The sequence below is a fragment of the Lepidochelys kempii genome, chromosome 1 (assembly GCF_965140265.1).
Source record: "Lepidochelys kempii isolate rLepKem1 chromosome 1, rLepKem1.hap2, whole genome shotgun sequence".
In the NCBI taxonomy this organism is placed as follows: Eukaryota; Metazoa; Chordata; order Testudines; family Cheloniidae; genus Lepidochelys; species Lepidochelys kempii.
In genome coordinates, this window is record NC_133256.1 from 278,145,293 (window position 1) to 278,163,778 (window position 18,486).

An 18,486-nucleotide genomic window follows, 5' to 3' on the forward strand; every position below is an offset into this window, starting at 1 on the left:
AAAACAAATTTATCATATCTCACAATCTTGTTTTTAAATGTTTCATTGCTCTGTACTATGTACACAATGTATTCCTAAGAGTCTGATAATTGGGATGTTGCCTACTTGTTTCCACTAGTGTGTGTCAAGAAAAGATTAACGCATCTTTACATTTGGACATGTAGGGTCAGATCCTAGGGTCTGGCAGAATTGCACACTATATATGTCAGTGCTGGAGGTCCAAAGGAGGCATGGTCTTCGTTACCGTAAGCAGGACAGATTCCTGAGCCTAAGTGCTCTTCTGATTTATACTGGTTGCTAATGGTTCCAAAAGCCTGAAACCACAGCTGTGGATCACAACAGCATTGGTGCCTCCAGGCCACTTCTCCTATGCCAGTACAGAAAGTGCAACTGGTAGTAAGACCCCAAGAGCCACTTGTATTGAGGTGAATCTCCCAGGGCTGGTCATGCCAGCTCTGTAGTTCACTACTGCTGCTGATGCAATACAAAGCAGCTGCACTGTTCCAGAGAATCTCGCCCTTGGTTGCTTTATCTGGGAAGGATTAATTAGACGGGGTTTTTATAATTACTCCCTTCCAGAAAAGATATTGAGATAGTCAGTTAGAAACTCTGAATCCCAGCAGACTAGAGACTCAGTACCCCTGATATTCCACTTCCTATCATCTGGGTTTCACATATCAGTTCCATGGGACAGAAACTGGAGACAACATTCAAAAAGGTCTAAAATCAAGGCCACTATTAAAAATATTCAGAAAAACCAGACAATGCAATGTATACAAATTTGAGATTAAAAGAAGAACTTTTAGGGACAGCTGAGAGGGATGGAACACATTTGATGTTCATTGGGGCTTTAAGAGTATATTTTTATAAAAGCATTTTTCAGTTTTCCCTTACCCTTTCAATTTTTAGATCCCTGATAGTCCAGTCTATGTGAATATCTTCCACTAATTTGGTAATCACTATATCTCCAAACACAGTCACTGGTTTGTTGTCTTCTGGCCAGTACTGGTGACATCTTACCTGCAGTCAGAGGACACTGCTTATTAACAATGAACATCTATAATCCTGATAGAAAGAATATATATAATTTCCAGTTATTGCATGCATTGTTAACTGATATGCCAGTAACTTACCCGTCCTTTTTCAAAACATTGTGTAAGCATCACGAGTGTTTTTGCTCTAGTCTCCCACACCATTCTCCAGAAATCACCCACTGTTCCTGGTAATGGTCCCTGAGTAGCAATAAACTCATTTGGACACAAGTAGCCCTACAATGAAAATATTTAATATATATGGATATACACAAACAAAAAGTGTGCATGTGTATGACTCATAATTATGCCTGCAGCCATATTACCAGAGGTTGTGAATTTGTCAGATACACGAAATTAAACAGGGATAGGCCTGGCAAGTTGTTGAATGGGAAACCTCCAAGGAAAGCCTAAGTGATGTGGATAATTCAATAGGTGATATTCCTTCCATTGAGTAAGTCTGTTCTCAGCCACCGCCCAAATATGTTAGAGGACCTGTGCTACTGGAAGTGGCATCTTTTAAAAAGATGTCAAATTGAAGTCACGGCCACTTACAGTAATTAAAAATATGCCAAGGTTACAGCCTATGGCTGTATTACCTTTACTGCAGAGTTTCACCCATGATCCTGGGGCAGCTGTGGCTGGGGGCATGGTTGTGCAACTCTATTAATGCAAAACTGCTATGGATCCAGAGCTGGTGGGGAGCCCACATAGGTTGCCTTGTCCTCCAATTGATCAGCCCAGGTTCAGAGGTGGCCTTTTTTCCTGCCAATGGGTTGGGGGAACCTCAGCCCTGAAAAGTGATGTTCTAAGTCTCTCTCTGAGAGAGATTCCCTGAGGTCACTCTGTGGGTTTTTCCATAGAAGGGATGATTGTGGTTTCTGTTTTTGTACATAATTCTAAAAATGGATTAAAAGCATGAGAGCAGTTTTTTCAAGCAGAGACTTCAGTACATGTTTCCCCTGGCTGTCCTTCCACAGGATGGAACCAGTTTTCTTAAAGGGGCCATTGGTACACCAGAAGCTCTATGTATTATATAAAATTAAAAAAAATAAATGTTACATTACAGAGCTGATAGTCCATCATGGAGTTCTGGTAATTAAACAGAACAAACAGCGCAGAAGTTTATTAGCATCATCAAAACTACTCAATGGAATTACAGCCCTATAATTCACAGCTGCCTGTTATTTATTTGATATATAATATACATAACAGGTGGCGGTGGGAAACTACACTAATCCTCCCTAGTTGAACAGTGAAGTGAGGAGCTATAACTCAGGGATGCATAGCTCGGAGTTAATTATTTGCTTTCTCCCTTCAAGGGTAAACCAGTAAAAATAAAAGTAGCATTCCAATTTCCACTTGTTATATAGTATATACAGGGTGTTTCTCTCTCTCTCTCTCTCTGTATATATACATACACACATATATATACACACACACACACACACACTCACTGCTAAGAGTTCTCCCATGTTGGCATTTTTGTTTGCTTCTGAGTAATTCAGGCATAATGCCTTTTGTCACCACTGATAGCATATTGCAGCTGCTAAGGCCACCAATTCTCAGAGCTACAACTTTTCACTTTATATAGATATCTCTCTCTCTCTCTGTGTACATATATAAACAGAGAGAGAGAGAGAGAGGGAGAGACAGGGCAAAGTGGTAGCTATGAGAATTGGTGACCTTAGCAGCTGCAATATGCTATCAGTAGTGACAAAAGGCATTATGCCTGCATTAGTCAGAAGCAAGCAAAAATGACTACATGGGAGAACTCTTAGCAGTAGCAATTTCTGCAGACTTTTTGAAGGTGCTATGTGAGCTTCCCAGCATCAGTTTTTGAGTGCTAGCCAGTGATGGGAAGACCTATCTATCCTCCCCTCTACCCAGATCCCTACCTCAGAGGCCATGAGCCTGGCAAACAGCACTACAGCTGTGTAACAGGATTTGTAACAGGGTGGAAGGTCTCTTCTGCTGTTGACCCACCCTGTTAGGGCTCTGTATAAAGTGATGAGTAAGCTTTGCTGACTAGTAGAAAGGAAGGATGATGTTTAAGACAATGGGTGGGAGTCAGGGCTCAGGAGATCAGTGTTCGATACCCAGCTCTGCTACAGACTTCCTGTATGACCTTGGGCAAGTCTCAGTGCCTCAGTTTCCTGTCTGTAAAATGGAGATAATACTATTTTCTTTCACCTACTCTTTGCTGTCTCTTCTATTTATATGGTAAGACCTGCATGGCACAAATTGTCTCTTATTTTGTTTGCACAGTGTGTAGTGCAATGGGGTTTTGACCTCAGTTGGGGCCACTGTAATAAAAACAATAAATAATTATAATAATCATTGCAACAGGAATAGCTTGATTGTTTTACCAGGATGCAAGAATGGGCATTACCATGGTTCAGGGAAATAAGGGCAGACACAGGGAGATCCTGCAGAAAACCCTGATAAACAAATAAGTCTGGGGAGAAATTTTCTGCTATTATTACTTGATTTACCAATAAAGCCAGACTCCAGGGAAGGCATTATTTGGAGCAGGGTGGGAATGTCATCTATTCTATTCCGCAGAAGGATTGGAGGAAAAAGACACTGTGCTCTCTCCCCCACATCAACAGAGTATTTTAATGACCTATTTTGTCTATGTTCAAACACATCAGCTTATTCAACTGTATTAAAATATTTTGGTACCAGTTATGTCATTGAACAATCAGCTACTGTGTTGTTGACATTTTTCCTCATCATAATTAGCATGAAATAATAAGGGCCACCATAAAAGCATGTTATCGATTCTTACAGGAATATTTAGTTCAGTTCTATTTATTTTTACATAGCATCTTTTATACAATACCCCAAAATCTTTAACTAAGAAATACAAAATAGCGCCATATCCGGCACCACTGACTTGAATGGGATTTTCACAATTGGCTTCAATGAGAACAGGATGAGATAATTTCCAGAAATGAATTAGCTGACTACAGTTGTTTTACTATTAATAAACACAACCGAACAATAAAAATGCACAAATTAAATTAAATGTTTTAAAACTAATTATGTTCAATGATACACTTGGACACATGAATTCATAGTGCTAGAAGTGACAGTATGGCTACAGCAGCTGCAGTGGATGGAAAAAACATTAGAAGCATGTTCTGATATAAAATATATTCCCTTTTAAGTCACTTGTAAAAGAAAATAAAAATAGAAAAAATGTGATGAGCATCATGAGAGACTTCCAACTTACAGACACATAGCTGGCATTGATGTAATCAGATCCTGGAATGCCAGCATCAGCTATCAGCTTTACTCTGTTGTTATTATCTATAGCAGAAATAAAGTCTATTTAATTGAGATGTTTACTTGTAAACTACAGTGACATGCATCAGATGTTTCTATGATGCTGAGAATTCAAAATTAATGTTTACCTTTGTTTAGCTAATTTTATTAAATCTACATTGGCAAAATGGTACAGTAATTGCAACTCACAAGAACTATTTATCCATCCTGTTTTATTGTATAATGACTCTCCTTCCTTGCTCTTTACATTTCAGTGCGTTTTTCTCATGATGATTATTTCTAATGCAAATGTCTAAGGCCCCAATCCTGCAATCTGAGGTGTGCAGACAGACCTGTTGTGCCTTTGCAGAGCCAATTGACTTTGACGAGGTGGTGCAATGGTGTTGCGGTCTTCTGTGTGGATCAGACTACAAGACTGGGCCTAATCATTTGTATTTGTTTGTTCTGTTATATTCTACCACCATCAGGCCACATCCTAGATGTCCTTATTGAACTTTAACTCATTCTTTAGCGAGGCAAACCCCTATTACAGGAAGTCAGCGTAAGTGAGAACTGAGTAGAAAATGAGGAAGGACCTCAGAATTTGTCCCATTATAAGTATACAGAAGCGATGAAAAATAGGAAGGATGTCGTGTGTGAAAAAGATTCCGAATAGGTACATGCTGAAATCAATTATCCATTTCCTGACATTTGCTTTTGCAAAACAGTAAAAAGAAAGGATATTATAAAACGAAAGATTTCTGAAGCATTTCTGACAATGTTGTTGGGTAACATGAATATCAATTTTTAGCAATTGTAAATTAGAGCACAGAATATGTGTTGAACCAGGCAGCAGATAACAGGAACAGCTGTTCTGTAAAGTTAATAGCACAGAATGTAGCTACATTAACAGAGGAATGCCATGCCCCCCATCTCACATCACAGTTAATGCTTAAAATAATAATGGCATTTCTTGTTTTATTAACTGAAAAATGAAGCAGTGTTGAGTAGAGAGACAGACTCCTGTCTCCTGTGATAAAATCTAGCCTTGGCTTATAAGTTATCATACAGTCACTCTGATCTTCAATGGAATCTTGCAGCATATTTGCAAGTAGCCGCAAGAAAGCATCACCAGGCTCCCAGGGAAAACAAATGCATAAACATGTGGATTTTACACTTAACTTACTTTTTAACTAAGGGGAAAAGTCCAGGAAGAATGCTACCTGGGTTAAATTACAAAGCTAAGAAACTATTTGGGCTACAATTTCTTGCACCTGCATGTTAAGGCTTGTGAGAGCAAGTTGAAAGCCATTTACAAATAACCCTTACTCAAACAAGGGAACAAAAACAGACTAGTTGATAGTAAATTATAATATAACATGTACATTATTATAGTAACATATCAGACAGACCAAATGAAAAATTCAGATGCATTCCAAACATACACTGTACTTCTACAGTTAGAGAGTAAAAAAGAGAGACCAGATAGTAAAGACATACATGGCTTTATGTTTGGAAAGCGATTCTTAGACCTGTTCCAAGGCAGATCAGCATCAGTTGAAGCAAGGTCTTGAAGAAACTTGGGAAGTTCCTGTAAGATAATGTATATTTGTTAGAAAGCCTTTACATTTGCTTTGTGCTCAGTATTACAAATAGATCAATAATATAATTTCCCCTCATCTGGTCACTCCAGTAAAAGGAAGGACTTTTCAGTTCTATGATATGTTACACTTCTAAGGGCAGCTGGAGACATTGCAGAAGCATTTCACCTCACCGTCAACCCTAGTTACATCAACAGTGTCAGATGCAGAGCTGCAGAAAACACTGTCAAGTTGAACAATTTAAGCTTACATGAACTTTCACCTTTAAAAGTCTGGATAAAGTCAGACTATCACCTTTTGTGTTTTTTCCTGCCTTTTCATGATGCCATATAATGTGGTAACAATGTCTTATGTGTTTCAGAGTAACAGCCGTGTTAGTCTGTATTAGCAAAAAGAAAAGGAGTACTTGTGGCACCTTAGAGACTAACCAATTTATTTGAGCATAAGCTTTCGTGAGCTACAGCTCACTTCATCGGATGCATACTGTGAAAAGTTTAGAAGATCTTATTATATACACACAAAGCATGAAAAAATACCTCCTCCCACCCCACTCTCCTGCTGGTAATAGCTTATGTAAAGTGATCACTCTCCTTACAATGTGTATGATAATCAAGTTGGGCCATTTCCAGCACAAATCCAGGTTTTCTCACCCCCCACCCCTCCCCCCACACACAAACTCACTCTCCTGCTGGTAATAGCTTATCTAAAGTGACTACTCTCCTTACAATGTGTATGATAATCAAGGTGGGCCATTTCCAACACAAATCCAGGTTTTCTCACACACCCCCCTCATACACACAAACTCACTCGCCTGCTGGTAATAGCTTATCCAAAGTGACCACTCTCCTTACATTGTGTATGATTCAGCCTTACTTTTGAGTAATGCCTTTTCCTAATGCCTGTAGCTTGGGAGAGCTCTTGCCACAGCATGAGAACCAGTGAGCATTTAATCAAATAGAGACAACTGGCAATTAGTTATTGCTCACTGACCTGTTCCTGAGGGGGTTGGACAGAGTTATTTGGGTTCAGTAGCACAGTTTCATAACTGTTCATGAATTCTATTACTCAGGGGCAGAGATGGGTGAATCATTTGCAGGGAAGAACTTATTTGATCAAATTATATTATATATAAAAGCAGAACCTAAAAGGGTGAAGAGGAAAATATTCCATGAAGTTTGCTATGGGCCATCAAATGGAGACAAAATTTATGTGTGTTTATTAATTTACCATGGTGATGGGCAATACAGACAGAATTTACCCACTTCCTTCCATTTGAAAATTATCCACAACCAGACTAACTTTCATATTTTTGTTCATTATTTGATGAATGGTTTACATAAGTATATTTCAACCTATGGATTGCTCACAAATGATTAGCTGTACCTATTGTTTTAACTATTTGTTATTTATAATTTGCCATTTGTGCTGTGTAATTGATCATGTCTTTCACTTAATATTATTTCTGCTCCCTGGCTGAATTATCCCCAAAGCCAGAAGAGCTTTCAAGATAGCTGTGCAAACAACCTGACGTGAATTCTTGTCAAATGCAAATCTGCATGAGGTTTCATGATAGTTTTCCCTTCTGTGAATATTCTTGTGACCAGAATTTCATGTACAGTTATTCACAAACAGCAAATAATATAAATCAAAAATAATGTCAAAGAGCAATGGTGTTTGTTATTTAAATAATTTTTCACAAATACTCATTTTAAGCATTCACCCAGACCTACTTGGTGTCTTCAGTTATAGAGGACAACATAATTTACTGTACTTCATTTTCTTATTAGATTTTATTAATATTTATAATAAAATAAAACAATTGCCATAATGAAACAAGCCACCCAACAATAAGCAAATTAGTCCATCTAGTCCAGTATTGTACGTCCAACAATTGTTAACATCTGATGCTCAGACGAGGGTTCAAAACCATCACAGTGCATCATATGCTGTACAATTATATTCAATGGGAAATGTCATCCTCCTTCCAGCTAATGAGAAGTCTATGCCCTGAAACAACAAGGCTGGATGGCCTTTATAATTTTATCCTTGATAGTACAACTGCAGGTGCTATTCTTCTAGAAAGAAAGGATGGTCTTATGGTTAAGGCACAGGATTCAGCGTTAGGAGACCAGGGTTCTATTCTTAGTGGTGCCATGCTCTTCTCATGAAATCACACAGGAGGAGATTTGCAAAGAGCAATTAGGTGCTCATCTTCCATTGAAAGTCAACGAGAATTGTTTCAGAGTAGCAGCCGTGTTAGTCTGTATTCGCAAAAAGAAAAGAAGTACTTGTGGCACCTTAGAGACTAACAAATTTATTTGAGCATAAGCTTTCATGAGCTACAGCTCATGACTCACTCCCATTTGTGCCTTTGAAAATCTCTCCCTTAATCTCCATAGGCCCATATGCCTCTATACAACTCAGTGATTTTATTCACCCTCTTTCCACAGAAAAGGTTAGCAATTCATCCTCTAAATTTACAAATCCCCTTACATATAATAGTTGACATTATTAAACTTACCTCAATGTATGTTAAAGGATTAAACAACATGGTTACCAGACACAAAGTTAATACAAAACTAAAGAAAATGCTATCACATATTACAGAACACGCATGTTAAGAAAGAATGGATTTAGCTACGGTTTCATCTCCTAATTAATACAGTCTCTTGTAAATCTTGCCCTGGATTAAACCTGTGGCCATTCCCAAAATTGATTCTTTCTTCATAGTTAATTGTGTTTCTCTCTTTTGTAAATAACATTTTAATTTATAAAACAGTAATGCCCTGATCTTGCAACTGGGAGGACCCCTGCACCCAGGTAGAGCCCAGTTGATTTCTAGGAGTTGAAATCAGGATGCAATAATGGCAGGAAAGTAAAGCTGGAAATGGACAAGTTATAATTTCCTGTATTCATAAAAAGAAAAGGAGTACTTGTGGCACCTTAGAGACTAACCAATTTATTTGAGCATAAGCTTGCATCCGATGTAGTGAGCTGTAGCTCACGAAAGCTTATGCTCAAATAAATTGGTTAGTCTCTAAGGTGCCACAAGTACTCCTTTTCTTTTTGCGAATACAGACTAACACGGCTGCTACTCTGAAACCTGTATTCATAAAGGGTAACATTCTCCTTTCTTCACACAAAGCTTCTGTAATTGGCTTTTGTGCGGGAAGGTAAGCAGGGGTGTTAGGAGGAGGCATTCTCCTAAGGTCTCTGGCTGTTTGCAGGAGTTTGGGCCATTATTTCCATGTGAAGTGCACATCCCGTAAGCCTGACTTTAACTTGCTAATTTGAGTCTGCAGCAGAGAGCTCTCTGCAGTGTGGAGGCACCCTGTGTTGCTGCTCTAAGGACGCCCACTTGCCTTGATCTGCCCTATCACGGCTCTTAACTGGTGCTAATGGCCTTATGCCAGCTCTCTGCACCAGGATGAATTTCACCCCAACTGATTATTTTAACACAGGATAAAGACTATTTGGAGTCTCAAATTCAATGATGATTTGTTACAGAAGGAATTTTTCTCTGTAGGCTTATAAACTTTACAGATAGTTCATTTATGCTGTATATATTAGATAACTTTTATGGGAATATGGGGACTTTTGTTGGAAATTATATTTGGAGGTAGTTGATGTGCTTATTCATTAATAGCACTTAGAAAATATATTGTCAAATACTCACCATAACAGTATCAAATACTACATAAGCCTGATTTTGCATAGGTCTCAGGAGACATGCCAAACCTTTAGAAAACTGAGGGTTCAGAAAATGGGCGAAGCTGGCCCACCACCAGTTAGCATGGCTCCTTACAGCCTTCTTGTCTGCACAGTTGACTGATATGCCCTCCATCAGGAGTACAACCTGCCCCTGAGTGCTGGATGGCCTCAGATAATCCATCTGGCAGATCTTTGCTACATTTTGGACTTGGGGAAGCTGACGTACATTATAAACCCAAGGGGCACATAACAATTTTGAGTATGTCTACACTGTATTCTAAGCCTGGGCTCTGACTCAGATTTGAGCCGAAGTCTTGCTTCTGTTCACACATAAATCTGTCTGATTTGAATTAACAAGCACTCAGGACCTGGGTCCTAGGATCATACTAGGGAGTGGGTCAGAGCCCAAGTCCTGCTGGGACTTGGGCGCAATCCCTGTCATTTTGCAGTATATTTGAGTCAGGAGATCTACATGGTGCAGTATGGACACGTTAGCATGGCTAAGAGATCTGCATCCAGCAACTCTAAGCCCAGATTTACAATGCAGCGTGGATGCTCAAGTGTGGGCTTGGAAACACTGATTTCATAAGCCTAGGTCCCACTAACCTGGGTTTACAATGCAGTGCAGACATACCCTTGGTTAACTAAGAGTTCAGTCAATAATTTGGTTAAATTATTCTCTAAGTATTTGTCTAAGTTTTAAAAAATGCTCATATTACTACTACTTGATAGAACATTACGATTTATGTTAGATTTTCAGTCATTTCAATGCTGTAACCTTTAACCCTATAATTGTTGTGAAACTTTAATGTGTAAAAGGTAACGTTAGAAACTTTCCAGTGATGAACTTTAAAATGTGAAAATGTCATTGCTAGGAAAACTTTTCATCTGCTCAGTCATGCATAATATAATTATAATCGCTCCTGTTCTAGTGAAATAACACTTCTACTCCTGAAAAAAAAGACCTTCCTCTGCATTACTGCTCAGAAGAATTTTATGGTGCTTTTTTATTATTAAATCCAGTCCAATAAGACTTAAGGAGCATAGCCAAAAAGCTGTAGGAAATACCATTAATCTTTTCACACTTTTGTTGTTGTTCCCTGAGAAACTGAAATATTATAATCTAGTAGTATAAAAGTCTATTGTTTGATTCTTCATTTTTATAAATCCAAATAGTAAGCAATTCATGACAAATCTATAAATCCAAAATGGTAAAGTCACTGGAGATTGACAAATTATTTTTGTAACGGCAAATAACTGCATGTGTTAGACATGATGATGATAAAGATTCTGAAATAACAAAAAGAGCAGATAAAGTGTAAAAAATAATTTAAATGTGATAGCCATAAAAGAGAAGTTACTTAAAAAAACAGTGAAAAGTTTAGTTGAGGTTTAAATGTAGTTTTGAAATTGTATATTTATTATATAGCTGACATGTGTGCTTTGAAAACTAATCATTTTTCAACAGGAGTCAGATGACTTGCAGAGTTACTGGCTCAAATGCTGCTGGCCATAGTCACATGAGCAGTTCCAGTCCCACTGAGGCTCTTCATAAGAGCAAGACAAGTAGGATTTGGCCTATTATTTCTAAAGAAATGAAAGTGTATTGCCCAGTCTTGCTCCCATTGAAGTCAATAACAAAATTCCCATTGACTTTTATGGGAATATGATCGGGCCTTGAACTTTTCACAAAATAAATGTCAGCTATGTATATTGGGCTTTTATTCTTAGAGCAAATGATGTTGCTTAAAGTGCTTAGGTATATCTGAATGAAACCTGTATATGATCAGTTACAATCCAATACATGTCTTATCCTGATCTAAGCATAAAGATCTGATAAATATTTTTTTCAAAATTGAACAATATCGTGATACGTAAAGCAAAAACAAAAAAAATAGCTGAAAACAAAATATTCTCAAACTACATGAAATATTGCTACAATTTTTTAGATTTATCACTTTAATGTCACAATCTAGCTAACTACTGAGGATGGTGTCATGGCAGAAAGAGCTAAAAAAGATCATCTTTTGCTGACACACTAAGGTGAATAATTCTGATCAGGTTGCAATGAAGACTGCACAACCTAAATCAGTGTAATATTACTTTCTAAACAATCAACCTAGTAATTGGGTATTGATTATCAAGGCCAGAGTCCTTCATGGCCTTGCATGCTTAAAATGGACATGAAATGTGACACATGAAACGACTGGAGGTCTTGCAATGTTGTGACAACTGCTAGTAACATACCGAAAATTCTTCTTGAAACTTTAGGTTGTTATCTGTGCAAAGTTCTTCAACATGTTGTAGGAAGGATTTCTTGCTTATTGGCCTAGAAGTAATGACAGAGGAGTTAGACACATGTGAAAGTTGGGTTTTGGTTTGTTTGTTTTTCATTTAACCACTGGCTTATCAAAAGAAATTGTTATCCAGTTTAATAATAATTGATACTTACAGAGATAAAATAACATTATATTAAATCATTAACAGTGTGATTATTTGATTTGTTTAGAGCATTTCAAAATAAGCGCATCTTCTCGCTCAATTACTCCTTCTGATCTAGTTTTTGGCTTTAACGTCAAAAGTTTAGCAGAGTGGGATTGTTTTTTAATAAATTTAGCATTCCAATGCAGGGGTTTGATATTATGAAGTTTGTAAGGTTATCATTGTATTCTAAAGTACATAATATCTCTTTGTTGCACAGAAAACATTGCAAGGTTTTAGACGTATAAAATATTGTAGTGACCTCATTCTCATAATGACATGGTTTTTAAACCCCAAGGAGTTTAAATATCCCTGTATTACTTCCCAAGCTAAAACACAGACATGCAGGCTTCACCCCAGAGAGAGAGAAAGCATTTCTCCAGTTACCATGCAATTAGTCATGCTTTTATGATTTATACGCAGCTTGGAGTTTTTTCTAATAAACACAGAAGAAGGAACCACACATTCACACTCATCAAACTAGTGAACTGATAGCCATAATAGAAAAATCTTTAATCAACTTACTTGATGGATTTTCTATAACTAAGTAACCTGTAACAGAGATTGTGTTAAATGCAGTAAGTCAGAGAATAAGAGTGCATTCTGATAAGGCTTTAGATGCAAAATTTAAATAACTAAAGAATCAGAGCTAAACTGATTTCTTCCATGGATTGGGATAATATTGTATTTTAGATATCTTGGATAACTGTGTTATTGAGCTCTTACTTTATGTATTTATAAGTATAGCTGACACAGTTTCAGCCTATTATTCTCTTCAGATCATTTTACCAATGTTCTGTGGTAAAAATGCTCACTGGCCCAAGAAATCCACATATCAGGTACACTGCTTTACTTACATTGGTCATCCCATTGTTTTGCATTAAGGATATAGTATAAAATGAAATGTGTTAATGTCATTCTTTTAGGGGCAAATTCAGAGACTCACTGTCAAGCCCAAGTAGCGCAGGTGAGCATTTGGGTGATAAAGGAAACCAGCCTCCCAGACCACATAGCAGCTCTGGGGATGCTCAAGAAGGCTACTGAGGGCAAAAAGCCCTTTGTAGCTCCAACATGTGCCCATCTTTCAAATCTGTGAGTTTTATGACTATATAGAAGTTAAATGGCTAAAGCCAAGATTTTCAAAAACCGGTGAGTAGGTTCCCAACTCCATATTTAAGCCCCTATATAAGTGGACTAACTTCAATGTGAGTGCTCAGCAAATTTGAAAATCAGGCTACATATTTAGGCTCCAAAGGCCGATCCTAGAAGGCTATTTCATATTGAGGCACACTGCAGGATCAGGGCCTACATGTTCTATTTTCTTCTGTATAGGTTCTTATACTGTGCTTATCACCATAGTATCTGAGCACCTTCCATAGGTGCATCAAGCACTATCAATTTAGGGCCCTAATCTCTAGCAAAGAAATTCAAAATGAAAAATTTTGGTCCTTCAAAAATTTATACCTTTAACATTTTTCTCTCTAAAATTGCATAAGCTTGGAAATTAAACCAATTAAAATGTATTTAACATATTTACCTCTGGAATACTTTAAGTAGTGTAAATAATCATATGGCTTTCCTTTAATAATCTTATTAAGAATTTGGTTTTGAGAAACTATACTTTAACATTTTTTAGAAAATCACTGTCTCCTATCCTTTGTAATAAATATATTTTAGAAAAGAGACAAATGGAAATATGAATGAGAAACAAAAACAATATTAAAACAACTGAAGAGCCATATACTATTAAATTATCTGCAAAACACTATAGAAATTAATGTCAAGGCTACACTATATGTGCACTAATGACACATTTTGTGTTGATATGGTCATTTTCTCAAAACAATGTAAACTGGCTAGTGCAACCAAATTACAGGAAATCCCTATCCAAAATAAGGCTTATAAAGAACTTGATTTCTATCCCATTGGAGTTAAAGGGAATTTTGGAACTGACTTCAGTAGGAGCAGGATTACACCCAAAGTGCCCAACGAGGACAGTTAAGGCAGAGGTACAAATCCCGAATGGGCAGAAAAAGGGAGTGAAGAATGATAAAGCATTGACACCTTCTGCATGAACACAGAACTTCCCTTTGGAGTCTGTTGAAAGTTTCACTAGCACTTATTGTGTTCTGGTCTTACTTTATGGCCGAGCCAGCATTTACTTGGCACATAAACCTTGGCAGCTTCACAGAGCTAAAGTTTTCTCAAGGAGAGTCTATTCTTAACTAATTACGCCAATGTATCGGGCACAGATATGCTAGCCTTTGAACGTCAGGCACTCCTCCCTCTTTATAATTTTATTGGACAAAATTCTTAGCAGATTCTGCAAAAAATGCTGCTTGCTCTTCCTTTTTGTTTGAATCCCCTGTCTTCCCTTTGGAGCAATGGAATAAAAGTCACGTCCCAATCGACATCCCAATAATTTCTGAGATTCTGTTGTCTTCAGTCCCCTGAAATTGCTTGTGATTAGTAACTTACTGCACTGGTAGTTCTGTTGTTTGGGAATTGACATTCAATTTACACATCACATGACCAACCAGAATATGACATTTAGCGCCTTTGTACTCAAGATATAGTGGACCCTACAGCCAAGAACATTGAGACGGGACCATCACCAACATCCTTGGCACTCTCATTGGCTGTGCAACAAGGGAAGTCAAGCACTGAATAGGCATGGAGACAAAACGTGCTTCGTTCTAGTTCACATATGCGTTGCTAACCAGAAGATTTCTATGTTCAGTGGTGGTCATCTGGCACCTTTCACAAGCACTAAATGTTTTTTAAGTAGTTGGGCCAATTGGGTGCCTCAAGTTTGACACTTACCTCCATAATTAGACACCTACATGAAGGATCTGATTTTCAGAAGTACTAAGCTTTCACAACTCTCTGTGGAGCTAGTGAGGGGATACAGAGAGGCTCAGCACCTGTGAAAATCAGGCCATTTAGTACCCATATGTGCATTTAGATGTGCGATCTGAGGCTTCTGAAACCTTGTTGTATAAGGAACTTTACAATGAGTGAACTGTGCCATGATGAGGGTTCTCATCCAAAATAGCTCAATGGAGTTTTGCATAGCACAATTATGCTTGGTTGTAAACTTTCAGGGGTTTAAAAAGGCAGCTTATTTTTCTCAATATTTCTAAAATGAAACATTGTGATAAGAGGTAATAGTTTCATCTTCTTACAGTATTTTTAATGCACAAACACTAGTCTGCTAACAGCGCAGCTTCACTCACTTTCCAGTCTCCTGTATGAAACATCATGATGCAAATATCATCAGATCATGAAAAGTACAACTCATACTCAGACTGTAAAGTGACAACTTCCCCGATTTCAACAGGATAATTTAACATTTCCATTTACTCTGCATTTAATGGGGGGAAGTAAAGCATTCTCTAAGCTAAAGAATACTTTGTTGCCTTAAATCTGATTTTCTTTTTAAACAGTGTATTGTTTCACATATGGGAGTTTTTGAAGTCTATCAAAAATCTGAATCCCACTCAGATTACTTCTGATAGACTTAGAAAGAAGCCATTTATTTGTGTTGGCAATGGTAACTGAAGACCATATAGTGACACAGACTCGGCTTTCTCTCTGGGTCAATCAGTTGAAATCTATAGGGAATTAAAACTTTGTCCAAATGGAAAACCACAGAAATGAATATGTAGACTAAAGGCTTAACTCATAAGCACCACTGACACTTGCTTGGAATAACTGAAGAATTAATTTTTAACAAGTTAATTGAGACCTACATAGGGCTTAACCCTTCACGAGTGATCAAGGGCAACAGGGAGAGGATACCAGGCCCATTCCCTTCAACTGCACAGTGGCTAGGCAAAATCCTGGTCCTTGGTACACTAAACTGAGGGAATCTAGCCCTGACAGTTGCACTAAAACCTTTATAAGGGGCATGCAGGGGCAATGATATCACCGTGTCCTCTACCCCGCAACCCCATCCACAGAAGAGCTGGGCTGACATGGGCAAAGGGAGAGTGTGCCCCGTATGTTTTAAAGGGTGTAACAGATGCTGTTGTTGTATGCATGTGCCCCCATCACTTCACAAAGCATTGTATCTGCCTCAGGCACAATGCATCCAGGAGCTGCTGCTAATATGAAGCCCCTCCTGTCTTATGCACAAATCCGTGCAGACAGGGACTTAAAACCATAACCTACTCCTGTCAATCCAAACTGTCTGGGTTAATGTCAGCCAGGTAGGTGGAGAAATGGCCTTTTTTTGTGGGTGGAGAAATGGCCTTTTGTTGCATATCTGTAGTCCCTTGGTCATTCTGTGTGAGTTGCGTGCCAATGTCAGTTGTGGCAGGGTAGCTGCCACACATAAGCTAGCTATCATATGAGGCATTGTTGGGTAGAATGTTCCTTGAACATGCAATGTTCATAGAGTACTTTCAGCGGATGCCTCACCAGATCTCATAGCCCTGATGCTCACATTCCTCTTACATATGGTTTGCATGGATGGTGGGTGCAGTTAAAATATTTTGTTTTTATCTTTTTACTGGTAGATAAAGAAGATTTTATTGGTTTAAGTAGGTAATCCCTACATGTATAATGGAGAGTGCTGCCAGAACCAGTAATATCTTATCTACTGGTCAACAAATAAAAGAATTCTTTGTAGGCCAGATTCTCTGTTCCTGTGCAGAAATGGAGGAGTAAGGATGAGACAATGGTGGCTTTAAGCTACCTCTGGATCTTCTCTATTCTTGACTGTGCCTCATGAGTACTCTAATTTACACTCAGTTGTAACAGCCTCTCAGGGCCCTTCTGCAACCAAGAATAGCTACAGCACAGTATTCTCAGGCCATGTCCTCTCTTTTCCTCAGAAAATCCCTGGCATACCTCTATGCCAGGAGGTGCAAGGGATGGCAGTCAACTTTATGCCATCCAGGAATACCCCCGTGCAGGCGTATTCCCTAAGGCCCATTTTCACCATGTTTACAGCCCCTTTACATCAGAGACATGTGAAGGGACTGTAATAGAAGAGAGAATCTGTCCCTTTAACTGGACTGTAGATCATGACAGTGTTGATTATGAACAAATGCTGCATGGTCTGTGCGATAAATTGGGGATATGTCTGTGTCAAATTGTGAATGCCATTTTGTTTTGTGAATGCCATTTTGCTCCCTGGGCTCCTCCTGAGAAGCTGGTACAGAGAAATCTAGTGCCATCAATTCTAAATGTCGCTCCACTACCAAATTCATCCACAAGAAAAATGAACTCTCTACACAGGAACTTGGATGGGAGCTGGGGTGGAGTTTCTCAGCCTGAATAAATGACCGAAAGGGTCAGAGATTATATTTAAGTGGGACTTCAAGTACTTCCAAGAGTAAAATGCCTGTGGTTATGAAATATCTTTGCTAAGTCTGCATTCCTTGCTTGCCTGCCATGTTGTCCCTGAAGGGGTTAATCAAGAAGTTCAAAGCACCCACAATAAAGTGGAACACTGAGGGAGTGTGTATAAGCAATTGGGGGCTCAGGAGGGCTGGGACACTCATTTTGGTGTCTAAGGCAGCTGGACTAGAGAGAGTCCCACAGCCCAAGTAGGGTGTCAGACACTGGGTCTGCTCCTAAGAGACCCAGAACTATGAACAATGACCAGTCACTAGCCAGACCCATGGGGTTTAAAAGCACATAGGATCTGGAGCTTGATTCCACTCACCGCAGATTGGGATCCACCCAGAGAAGTGGATTGGACCAGGTTGTGAGAGGCTGCAATAATCAGGAATTGATATAATCACATGTATACATATGCTTGGTATGCTTGATGAATCCATTCAATGTTTCTACCTAGACAGATTGGCTGGATTTGATTTAAACAATCCTTGATCTGTTCAGTTTTTGCCTGTCTCCTATCACTTAAGGAGATTAACATGTCGCCACTACTCTCTCATGTTAGTATTTTAGGAATTATTCCCTTCCAGCACATTGCAAGAATCTGGCACATATGTATCAGATATTAGTGTGTCTGTGTTAGAGCTAGTCGGGAACTTTTCTGAGGCAACGTTTTTTGTTTTGTTTTTTTTGCTGAAAAATGCTTATTCGTCTAAACCTAAACTGTTCATTGAAAAGGGTTGGGTTTTTGTTGTTGTCTTTTTGTTTGTTTGAAACAACTTTGTTATGAAATTTAACGTAATTAATATTAAAAATGTTTTTGAAAAGATTGAAAATGAAATGAAATACTTTGATTGGCCCAAACCAATTTTTTTTCAGTTTGTTGGTTCACAATTTTATTTGATTTTTTTTTGAGATTTTGAGTTTTTGGCTCAATTCTGGGTGGGGAAAAAGTTTTGAAATCTTGGAAATTTTCACAAGATGGGACAACTACTTTCCACCCTGTCCTACTCATTGTATGGACCTGTTCCGCATGTTCCTGACTA

The 18,486-nt window shown here is 38.3% G+C and overlaps 1 protein-coding gene across 17 annotated transcripts in view; it reads right to left on the minus strand.

Moving 5' to 3' along the window:
- The window catches only part of PTPRQ (protein tyrosine phosphatase receptor type Q), a 212,930-nt gene that overhangs the window by 12,347 nt on the left and 182,097 nt on the right, over nt 1-18,486 (minus strand). For 14 of the 17 annotated variants that reach the window (XM_073327659.1, XM_073327658.1, XM_073327660.1 and 11 more), the window contains 6 exons: nt 12,620-12,646; nt 11,861-11,942; nt 5,802-5,892; nt 4,270-4,346; nt 1,134-1,268; nt 895-1,020 (listed from right to left, as the gene is read on the minus strand). In XM_073327659.1, coding sequence (XP_073183760.1) covers nt 895-1,020; nt 1,134-1,268; nt 4,270-4,346; nt 5,802-5,892; nt 11,861-11,942; nt 12,620-12,646 — 538 coding nt within the window. Of the gene's footprint in view, nt 1-894; nt 1,021-1,133; nt 1,269-4,269; nt 4,347-5,801; nt 5,893-11,860; nt 11,943-12,619; nt 12,647-18,486 lie in introns of those variants that run through there. The other 3 variants (XM_073327655.1, XM_073327657.1, XM_073327667.1) reach the window with 2 other exon arrangements.